This window comes from Macaca mulatta, chromosome 5, assembly GCF_049350105.2.
Source record: "Macaca mulatta isolate MMU2019108-1 chromosome 5, T2T-MMU8v2.0, whole genome shotgun sequence".
Classification (NCBI taxonomy): Eukaryota; Metazoa; Chordata; class Mammalia; order Primates; family Cercopithecidae; genus Macaca; species Macaca mulatta.
The window spans coordinates 150,880,619-150,892,740 of record NC_133410.1 but is presented as its reverse complement, the minus strand read 5'-3'; the positions used below and the strand labels follow the sequence as shown (position 1 = coordinate 150,892,740).

Below are 12,122 nucleotides of genomic sequence, written 5' to 3'. Positions count from 1 at the left end.
TATTCTGTATTACCCTCCCAATGGAAACCTCAAATTTTCTGTCATGAATAAAGGATAAATGTATTTAGTTCAGGCAGCTATTGCTTCCAGTACTGCTAAAATTCCCTTGGGCACACATTTTAAACAATAGCCTAAAAAGGTAAGAAAAAAATATATCAAAATAAAAATTGATATATCAAAAATTTTACATCTTACATATATTTAAATACAGTGATCATATCACATATTAGCATTCTTTCATGCAAACAAAACTAACCTTAAACACTTCTTCACAAGATTTTTTTTCTTGGTCCTTTAATCATTTGTGATATTTCTCTGTAGACTTGATCCAAACATTTTCCTTTCTAAAATTCAAAGATCAAAACTAGAATCAGTTCTTTGAAATGATTTAATGGAAGCAATTATACTCTCAACTCATTAGGTCTTTCATTTTTCCTTTTTTTTTTTTTTTTAATAAAGCACTTTTGAAAATTTCATACCAGGCCACTTTCCTAACTGTTCTTGAGTTATAATTCTGGCCATAGGTACTTCCTTTCTCTTCAAAGCAATGTTTAGACATCCTCTGAAAATATTACTTAGTACCTGGCTTCTTCTGATGAGAGGATATTCCTATTTTCTAGGAATTTTATAAAACATAAACATTGAACTGGAACAAAGGGTATAAAAAGTGATAGTGGAAAAATTAATACTTTAAATATATTCATGTTGTCATGTTTTCATTTTCAATATCGAAGTTGAAAATAGATAAGACTGTGCATGAACAATTTTAGAAACCTTTGGATTCTTCGGATTTGCCCCCGCTCCACGATTTCTTATTGAACAGTCAAGTATTCTATTAGTAGAAAAAATATGCATCTCTGGAGTACTGCAGTTATGTTTTCATAGGATCAAAGAATCACAGGAAAGTCAAGATGAAAGTAATTTTAGAGGTCACTGAATCTAATCTTACAACTGGCGGGAAACCATATCTCCCTGCTTCTGAGAGGTAGCAGAAAACCTTTGCTTAAGGGAGCTCAATCATGAAGTGAAAGGAATATGGTTTTTTCATTAGACAGACAGGGATAAAAGCCCTGATCTGCTACTCGATCAAATTTTGAAACCATTTTGAGCTTATATGAAAAATACCAACTAGTATGACTGCTTGCAATAAATGAAAAAAAAAATCTAAAAAGATGTCGTATTGCATGATAGGACAGTATATAGGTGATCTCTCCCTACTTCACACACTTCCGCTCCTTTCCAAGGCAGCCTATGCCTTATACTACATAGCATTTGATTATTTGAAATCAACAACCACTGAATCATAAATTTTCCTCTTCTCCAATGCAATGGATTTTTCTCATTTTCTATGTCTTCAGTCTTTCCTGATACGCCAGGTTTCCCAAACCCCACTATCATCACCTTTGCTACCATGCTGTGATATCCTCTAGTTTACAGGAACCCTTCCCTTAGAATACCATGTCAAGAAAAGCACACATGTGGGTAGAACTCACACCTCCCATGAGTGGGCATTTTGCTTAATGCTGCCCAAGATTGCTCTTTCTTTTGTAGCTAACTTATCCATAATCATTAGAAACAGTCTATGATATTCAAAGCAGTGACATTGGCTTATGTCTTTTGAGTAATTTCCTCATTTAGGGGCTTTTCCTGTGAGTAACATAATATGTTCTAAATTGTATTCTGAAATCCAGTTAGAAGAGAAGACAGTTTAAATGGAGCTGGGGATCCTGTGGCCATATAGGCTATGCTTACATCTAGGCCAATGGGAATTATCTGACTCGTGATATTCTTTTATAAACATTTTCACAACATTTAAATAGTTGCAGTTTTTGAAAAGTCCTGAAACTGTACTTTTAATATTTTAATTATAATCTTTTAAAAGTTTAGGTGGATGATTTGTTATCTTAGAGTATTTCGAGTTATTTAACTTCATGGACATTGATCTAAACTGAAAATGAAAATCCTTCTCCATTTCCTGTCAGACTGATATAAGCAAACTGTTAATTAGGGAAACTACATTCTCAAGATTCTTTACTTACTTTTTATTACTGTGGAACCATAAGAAAGATTTTTAAATTTATTTCCTCATCTAGAATATGTGCACATTCAACTTGAAGACTTTTAAAAGCCATTTTTACATCTGAGATTCTATGGTCCTGTGATTTCTTGTGCCACACTCACAGCTCTTATTGATACCAGATTCATTATATCCATTTTTACACAGATCTGCAGGGTTTAAATCTGATACAATTCAGCAGTCCAGGGCCTGAAACATGGTACTTTATTAATATTGATCCATCTGATGAATGTTGAGTCAAATAAAGCTCTGCAAGATATTGGTTCTAAAATCCTGGCTCGTAATTTCAGGATGGTATCCCCATAGCTTCAAACTCGAAGCATATAATTAAATGTGAAATGGTCTCATTTTATCATGGGAGGAAATCAGGTTGGTGGTCAGAAGGAAAGATTTTTCAATTCAGTTTTAATTGGTAATTTTCCTTTGGGAAGCTTGAATAGCTATAGTTAAAGGAATAAAATATCAAATAGCAAACCTATTAATGAATAACTACCCAGCAGGAGAAGATAGGAAGACTGACTTTTATTTTTAGAAGTCGGAATGATTTGAGAGAGTATCTGTGATGGGTGACTTGTGATCTAGGATACAGCATAGTTACTTGCAGAAAAGAAAGTGAAATAAGCAAATGTCATCAAGCCATGCACATTGGATTATATTTACTGATATATCTCCTCCTGTAGGCAGTGATGTGTTTAAAAGTGAGACATGTCTTTTTACTTGTTTCTATTTTAAGTGACTGCTTTGACAGGTCTTAAAAAAATAAATAAAAAGATCATTTTCTATCCTGCAGATTTAGCAACTGCCCTTAAGTGTCTGATCTTGTCACGTTTTCAGTAGAAACAACATTGGGATTTGCTTCCACGGTGATCTACCGGTCAGTGATGGCCAAAACTAATGACATTGGAATGACAGAGTACTTTGCAAGCTACTAATTATTTGTCATAATCTCCTAGTGAGGAAGTTACTAATGTTATTACTTAAAACATCCCTTGCGTTTTGAACTTGCAGGGCACTTACAGATTCATTGGTGGCCATGAAGAAATGACCATTTGTCCTCTTCTTAGTAGGAAGCAAGGAAGCAGTCCCAAAGTCACCCTGTGTCTACTCTGATACAATCATGGGACTCAAGCTTTAGGTTCTGAAGCAGCGTCCTAGGCCTTGTTGCTTTCAATTCTGGCTGAATATACGATGATTACATGTGAGATATCTTTAATGTGTTATTCTAATTTCCAGAGATGGAAGTTAATAAACAACAAATTAATTCCAATGTAAAACTGCCCCTCCATGACAAAAACCAAAACCTTTTAATTTAGTGATTTTCACTTGGAAGACAATACAACATGCAGATTTGGCAGCTGTAGAACATAAAGCCGTCTGTCATAAATTAGTCCCCTGTATTTGGAGTAAGGACCATTCTAAGACACTTTCAAATTACTTTTCAGACTTTCGAATGCTCTACTCCTCAGCCAGGAGGAACATCTGTAGGGTGGCTCTACTGCAAAAGAATATTTCTCTACTATTATATTGATAAACTGTGGCTAATATGTTAAGCTAAATTTATAATCAGCATGTGATAGTTATACTATGATTATTGATTGATTGGTTGATAGATGATTCTGTCCTTCTCTGCTAATAGGAGACATTGAAAAGGAATCAAGATTTCAATAAAGTTATTAAGATGTGCCTTCACCTTAAAACTGGACAGATTAGGAGGTAGTGCTAGGATAATATTAATGATAATAGCAACCACAATACACAGGAAAAGAAAACCGAATACACTACGTTTTCACTTATAAGTGGGAGCTCAACATTTAGCACCCACGGACGTAAACATGGGAACAGTAGACACTGCACTCTATTAGAGGGGAGAAGGAAGGAGGGGAGAGTGGTTGAAAATCTACCTATTGGGTACTAAGCTCACTGTCCAGTTGCAATATACCCAAATAGCAAACCTACTCATGTACCCCCCCATATCTAAATTGAAAGTTGAAAGATTTTTAAAAAATAACTATATCTTGCCTCCTCCTGCCCCTCTTCCTAGCTCCCCAACACATGCCTGCATGTGTGTTCTGTGACTGAACCCCTCCACAGCTGACTGTGGGTGGAATGAACTTATTTGAAAAGCGTTTTCTCCTCATTGCCAGAATTGTTGAAGCATGAGGTAGATCAGTTATTTTCAACTATTGTTTGCAACCAGACCACAGCATGATTTATTTGGTATAATTCAAATTGCTGTGTCATCTGCTTGAAATAAGTATGACTATTGTTTACCCAAATATGGCTTGGGGTGGTACATAAACAATTGCTGCTGGTAAGATCAAGCTGCACGTCCTGGCCCTCTGCTCCTCCACCCACACCCTGGTACATCCACTTTTGAACACCAGTGGGCGAGGTCAGTGGCTTGCAACCTTGTTTGATTATACATCTCTACCAGTTAAAAAGGTTCTAGGTGACTAGTACCTTTATCTGGTTAAAAAGATTCTAGAGAAATACATTTTAAAAGGTGCCAATGTAGGTGCACAAAATATCTCGGCTCACAGCATGTGTCCCATCCAAACCACCTCTGCGACTTTGCAAGCCAGTGCTTTTTGTGCACCTACGTTGGGACGATCTCATTCATCCTAACCTCACTTTCCAAGAAGGGAAATGGAGGCTTGAAGAGACAAATCAAATCTCTCAAGCAGGCAGAACTAAGAGGACAGGTAGAATCTGAAGGCAGACTTTTGGCCTCCAGATCCCTCGTGCTTAGCCAAGTGGGGCTGCTGGCCTGCCTCCTCCTGTGGATGTGAGCCTTAGACAAATCCTGCTGAGTGCTTCTAAGAGGTAGAAAGATGAGTGAGACAGGGAGACACAGACACAGGCCTGGAGGGCTTCCTGGAAGCAGTGGTGCTTGATGGAGCTATGCAAGAAGTGAGGAGGGCAAACTAGTCAGAAATGGGGTGTGTGTGTGTGTGTGTGTGTTTTTTCCAGGTCACAGAATTGGTACTCACAGGGACGAGGGTGTCCCAGCCAGGAGAGATCAACTTCATTAGCAGGCCTAGAAAAGCCATGGAAGCTTCCAGCAGGAAACTGATGCTACTAGAGCCATACTTTAGAAAGGACAGGGGAAGTTAGTTATGAGTGAACAAGGGTGAGAATGAATGTGACTGGAGTGGCTAGGAGGAGGTGCCTGGTGCTCTGAGCAGGGGACATCATAAAACAAATATATGGTTTCCTGACCGAAGTGGTCTGGATACGAGGGAAGGGGTCCCATGTGATGCTTGATGTCTGTGAAGGTAGACTAGCAGGGATAGAGGAAGGGTGGCAGTGGTGAGCCTGGCTGTGCAGGCTGCGATGAGTCAGGCTGTGGGGAACTGAGGGCTGGAAGGGAGTTGGGCATTGTTTATGGGGGTTGCATGAGTAAAAGAATTCCTGATGGAGACAGGAGATGTGGAAAGAGAGGTAAGAGGGGATCGTTGGGACAGAGCCAAGTATGAAATACAAAGAGCTGGGGCCCAGCCTCTCTGCTATGCCAGCAGTGATATTCAGGCTGGATGACTGTGGCAGGGACTGTCCTATGCATTGCAGGATGTTGAGCATCCCTGGGCCCCACCTACTAAGATGCCAGTAGCAGTACCCCCACTCCTATAGTTATGACAACCAACAATCTTTCCAGATATTGCCCAATATCTCTGGGTAACATCACTTGGTTGTAAACTACTTTCTTAAATTATAAAAAGGTTAGATAGATAGGTTATAGTTGATATATTTATATGTATAGGTTATGGTTGATGTATTTATATGTTTAGGTTATAGTTGATGTATTTATATGTATATAGAGAGAGTCTCATGCTAAGGCAGGGTCTCTCAGCCTTAGCACTGTCAATAATCGGGGCTGAATGTTTACCATGGACTGTACAGTAACCAAGCTATTGACTTTATTCCCTGAAATGTTAGCCGATTGGCCTGATTAGTAGAGTATCAGTACTCAATAAGAATGAAGTAGAGGCCAGGCACAGTGGCTCATGCCTGTAATCCCAGCATTTTGGGAGGCTGAGGCAGGAGGATTGCTTGAGCCTAGGAGTTTGAGACAAGCCTGGGCAACACGGTGAAACCCCATCTCTATAAAAAATACAAAAATTAACTACTAACTAGGCATGGTGGTGCACACTTATAGTCCCAGCTACTCGGGAGGCTGAGGTGGGAGGATCACTTGAGCTTGAGAGATAGAGGCTGCAGCAGGCCATTATTACACCACTGCACTCCAGCCTGGATGACAGAGAACCTGTCTCAAAAAAAAAAAAAAAGAGAGAAAGAGAAAGAAGCTGAAGGCATGCTCTTTCTTGAAAATCTATCAGACCTGCAAGGAAAACCATGTATGAAAGTGACCCAAAGGAAGTTGAGGAATGCACAGAATGACCTCTAGAGGCTCCTTTTAGCACTAATGATCCCTGAAGGAGACTTACAGACCCTCATGAACTGACCCCAACCAGGCATTGGCTCGCTGCTTTTTTCCTCCACGTTGGCTGGTGCTGTCACAACACTCACTACAGCAATTCCTCCCAACCCTGCCTTGCCCTCAAGCCTCTGCTGCTGGAAATGACCACTGGCCCATGGTCCAGAGGGTGTGGCTGGCACAGCGGAGGAGGAATGTGTCTGACTTGTATGTGAAGGTAATGACTGGGTAAGACACACAGCGTGCGCAGAACCAAGTTTATGGACCAGCCTTCCATGTGAAATTTGACTTTTCCCTCTTTGCTGAATTGGCCAGGTTAACAATGGTTACCCCTCAATTACAGGAAGCATGCGTGCTACAAAGCCTCCTTGGAGACCCACATGGCCCTCAGATGAGCAATTGTTCAGATTTCTTTTCTTTTTCTTTTCCATGGGAATAAGGGTTCCTCTCTGCAAAGCACATGTTTTAGGGTTTTTTATTTTCTTGCCACCCCCAAGGGCCTGGTGATAGTTTTCTTTACCATGCATTAAACAGAATCTGGAGTCTTCGTGGGGAAAAAAAGGCAGGAGGGAACATACTAGTTAAAACATTTCTAGGTACACTACCAAGATGTACCTATTTATTGATATACAAATGACATAAGTTATTGAATGCTTGCTGTAGGCATTCTCTGTTCTAAGAAATTTGTAAGAATCAACTTACGTAAGTTACTTCATAGCAGTTCTATGATGTAGTATTGTTATTATCACCACTTTACAGATAAGGAAATAGAGACATGACATACAGAATGACATGCTCAGTGCCACTCAACTAGCAAGTGATAGAACCAAGCTTGAAACAGCTGATCTGACTCCAGAGTCTGTGCTCTGATCTACTATATCACAGCGGTTTCTATATGTGCTATTCTCCTAATATATACTGTTTGAAATACATGAAAAAGAGTAATTTTAATAGAATGAGTTCTCATACTTTTGTCCTCTGCTCCAGTGAGCCATCTAGAACCACCTCTGAGATCTATGTGCCCTCCTTCCAAGATCATCTTGGGGGATTCTTATAGGGGAAATTCAAACTGCTACCCTCAGGGGTCTTAGTGTCCTTGTCTCTATTTGGATTCTATAATGGAAGTGGGGTCTATAACTGTAGAGTCTGTCCTCCAGTTTGGTCTGCCATCCACCAGTTCAGGTCACTTCCCTCCCCACCTCTCTGCTGCCCCTGGGAGCCTGGGCTTTCCCACTGAGACGCAGCCAGGCAGAAAACACCTTCCCCATATTCCTTCATGCCCCTTTGTCCTCCAGCCTAAACTTTCCTGTCCCATTATATCAGGAAGTTACTAGGTAATACACTACTCGCTCAACGGAAAAATTAATTTGTACATCCACATCACTCTTCCCCTTTCTATCTTCAATCAGTGATCATGTGTTACCTTCTTGTGAGAACTTCTCTAACTTTCCTATTTAAAATTCTCCCTCTGTCTCTCACACACACGCACGAAACTCCCTTCTGCTTTACTTTTCTTCACGGTGCTTTTATCAGATGTTATTCTTATTTTTCTATTCCCCTTCCTCCAACTCAAAAATAAACATTATGAATGCAGAAATCTCTATCTGATGTATCCAACCTTGTATGCCCAGTGCCTACACAGCACAATTAGTTCATAGTAGACCCTAAAAGCTTTGGGTTGAACAAATGAATAAACTGTTTCTCTGGGATTAACGATTAGGGATTTGAAGCCAATAAGAGAAATAATATAAAACAGGGGAGCTTTTCTTAATCACATTCAAACATATCAATGCCTAAAATACTGTACATTTTCTACCTGGTGTGCTGGAAAAAGTTGAATAGTAACCAGGTTACTCATACAACTGACAATAGGAATAAATGTAAATCCAAAGTAAACCCCCTTTTGCTCAGTAAACCATTTGTTTTCCAAACAATCTTTTACTTTGTCACTGATTACATAGTTCTTAGGTCCTACCAAACCATGAGGCTATAACAGAGCACAGCACAATATGGTTGATTTGTTGATTTGGTGTTTTAAACTAATTCATGTTGTTTGAAATAATTATGACTGATATTTGTGTAAATGCTGACACTGGCATGGTCAATGCCTGGTCAAAAATTTCTATATAGGACTTGTTTGGGGATTGCAAAGGGCTAGAAATTGGCCATAACTAAGGATCTTCATTAGAAGTTTCCTTTGAAAAGTTCCACACTTATTTCATAAGACTGAGCCACAATCAGTTTTTTTGCCTGAACATGTAGGAGAGCTAATAGAGAATATACCACCCTTAACCACTGAATGTGACTGAGATTCTTAATACTCTGAATACTGATGAACTAGAGCATAGAACATTATTTTATTGTCAGTTTATATCAATATGGTATATTTCAGACTGGCCATAATTGGAGCTGCTTTTAAGCAGAATTATAAACCAACTCCCTACTTTTATTTACTTACACGGAAAGTAAACAATCTAAAAATGAAGTCTTTTATTTTCTGAGGTATCACCCTGTAAATATGGATCTCTTTTCAGATGAAGTGTTCGTAGGAGATAGATTTGTCCCTATCTAACGAAGATGAGCAGGAGGCGATGTAATTTATGAGCTGAACAGAAGGGTGCTGAGTTGGATTTTATTAAACTAATATTATGGCTGGCAAGGATGGCATGTCAGATGTCCTGTTCATTTTAAACATCATGCCATTTCAATAAATCATTTTTATAATTTTAAATACATTATATAGGTGCAATGCCAGTAAAGGGTATGTTTACATATGCCAGACACATTGGTTTGCTTCCCTACATCCTGTGTTGCTCATTTCATTTTCTAGAGATGTAGTTATCAGATTATTTTCATGAGCTAATCCATAGTTTACTTATTTCATAGTCTTGATTTGGTGCTGTTATGCTTATTTGATTCTTCCTTGTACATACATAGTCAACTCACGTGAACATCATTACAGTGTTTCTCCCTTCCTTCTTGCACAAAGAGCTAAAGGAATCTCCTGTTTTAATTCCTTTGCCCATGTAGTACAATGAGAAAACAATACACAAGGTGCATTTGGGGAAATTTACCATAAGATTTCATCTGAAACAGTTGTGTTATGTAAGATAGTGCATTGTATTTCAGAATATTTAAGGTTGAATTTTTTTTTACTGTGTGAACTCTATACTATTTTCTTTTCTCCCCTAACTTCCCCTCATTTAACAGCAGACAAACCCAGGGAGCACTGAATGAATCCGATGATCCTGAAACAGGCTGTCTAACTGATAACAAGCCAACTTCTCGACACTTCTATCCTGTCGCCTTGCTGCTTGTCAGCTCACACCTGCTAGTTGTGTGGCTTATTTTAAGTCTGGCATTGCTCTTAGCCAAATACCAATAAGTTTTATGTTGTATTCCTTTTTCTTTTCTACAAATGACAATGAACTTTAAATCATGGGGACAATGCTGTAATATTTTTACATTTTCAAGTTCACAGAATTTAAAAGAAAATGTTTAATTTGTGTTTTTGTTTGTTTTTCCTAAAATCTGAAAAACAGACAGTACTATGCATTAAGTGGATTATTTTGCTCTTTTGTTCATGGAAAAGTGTTTCCCACTGTTAACTAGCTCAAGAAGAATTTTTAAATTACTGTCTTTGGAATAAGACAAAGAACAGAATCCTGAAAGCTTGAAGTTCTGAACCTCCTGTCCTCATCCCATTAAATTCATTAAAGAAATTAAGACTGAATTTGCACAAACACTGAAACCCTGAGACAAGTTCTAGAGACGTGGGAGGTTGCAGACTTTATTTCCACTGTGCTAATATCATAGATGCCATCTGCTGATAGAAATTTTTTTTAACCTGTTTTACTTCTTCGCTGCAATTAACTCTTTTCTGTCAAGTAACTTTATGGAGAGAATGGCTATTTATGTTTTGTAATTAAATTACCTGTTTGTATCTCTTGTTTGGGTTGATTTGGCTTTCAGAGGACTTTTCTATTCTTTTTAACAAGGTCTTGTTTGTGTCTTGATGTACCATTCCCAGCACTTGTGACTTTTGTACTGTCCGTGGACAAGCACTCTTCCTTTATAAAGCTGAGACTTGGCCCAGGCTGTTCAGAAAGCCATTTTCTCTCTTCCTTGCACAGCTGAAATAATAAAATTAAAATAGAGATGAAATTTTTCTTTAAAAATCTATAGGGCCAGACTTAATAAATTAAATGCCTTATTTCTAGAACCTGCATCCTTAGGGCTACATATAGATTTTAATGTGTTTTAAAGAGACTGAGAAATTAATTTGTGGAAATGTTATAAAATGGCAGATATATTTATGAAACTAAAGTGGAGCTGTATTGTGGAGCAAATTATATTTAAAGAGTTTATTAAATTTTAAATGTCTGTTAAGAGTAAAGAGACTTAAGTCATCTCTTTCAGAGGGCAATAATGGTATTGGGCCTGGCCTAGGATTTAATTTTGTAAGATGTATCATCACTTGTGGAAAAAAAAATGTAGAGTTGAATCTTTGTTATTTTTACTTGGACTGTTGCTGCAACTCTGCATTAAACAAATAAAGCATATTTATTTATTCTGTGTTTCATGAAGTTGTACTTTTTCCCCTTTCACCAGAGAAGGATGCCGCATAGAGAATGTACTGAAGAATATCAAATGCAGAAAGTATGCTTTCAACATGCTACAGCTGATGGCTTTCCCCAAGTACTACAGACCTCCAGAGGGGACTTATGGAAAAGCTGACACCTAAGTTTACCAACATGTTAATAAACAGGAACACAAATACGTTTCAGTTGGATAATCTTCACCTTGGTCTTTTTTGTTTGTTTTTATTGTCATGAATTTGTGGTTGGGGAGATGATCACAGATGTTTGCCAAAATCTAGGAACTACTTGAATTCATTGTCAGCATGTTACTCTGAAAGAAATCCATTTAAAAAAATCTTACATGACTCAGTACTGTCATTTCTAGTTCTAAGTTTCTATGTGCTGAGCCTAGCTGATTGTGATTGGTTCACAAAGTATAAATTTCATTCATGAGTATTTAAATGTTTCTGAGGAAACATGGATCATTTCAGTAGGACTTGGGGTGATTCAGAGAGCACTACTGTCCATCCAAATGAAGAGAGGAGAGGGGGAAAAGGAGCAGAGTTTTTTTGTGATACAACTTAATAACCTATGAGAACATAGTCAACCTGAGAATCAATATAAGGGATTAAAAGAAAACGTGTAGCCACTCAATTAGGTAGAGTTAACTCATGATCTGGAATACTGAGGCAGTTTGCAGGTATGTTCCACAATGATCTCTATCATCCAGTCAAGGTGTGACTCTTCCTCTTCAACAGGCATATGCATGAAGTGAGTAAAGCAGTCAACAGACCTTTCAAAACCATGGCATCTTTTCAGAACTCTGACTTGGGTTGTGTGATCTAGCTGTGAATGTAGCAATATAGAACGTTTAATAGAATGATAGGCAAAACACTGCAATGATCTAAAATTGCAAAGAAAATAAAAATGAACATTTTGATACCCAAAATGAAAATCCCCATCAGCCTGAACTTTATGTTGTGAAGTTCATGAATGTCAGTGAGGTGTCTCTGAGATGTTTTTTAGCAGT

At 38.2% G+C, this 12,122-nt stretch overlaps 1 protein-coding gene across 8 annotated transcripts in view; it reads left to right on the top strand.

Annotated features, from left to right (window-relative positions):
- Positions 1 to 11,313, top strand: part of INPP4B (inositol polyphosphate-4-phosphatase type II B) — an 813,118-nt gene extending 801,805 nt beyond the window's left edge. For 5 of the 8 annotated variants that reach the window (XM_015139258.3, XM_015139257.3, XM_078002714.1 and 2 more), the window contains one exon: positions 9,723 to 11,313. In XM_015139258.3, coding sequence (XP_014994744.3) covers positions 9,723 to 9,897 — 175 coding nt within the window. In that variant the 3' untranslated portion in view covers positions 9,898 to 11,313. The remainder of the gene's footprint in view (positions 1 to 9,722) is intronic. The other 3 variants (XM_001091644.5, XM_028848782.2, XM_078002716.1) reach the window with 1 other exon arrangement.
- The last annotated feature ends 809 nt before the right edge of the window (positions 11,314 to 12,122 follow it).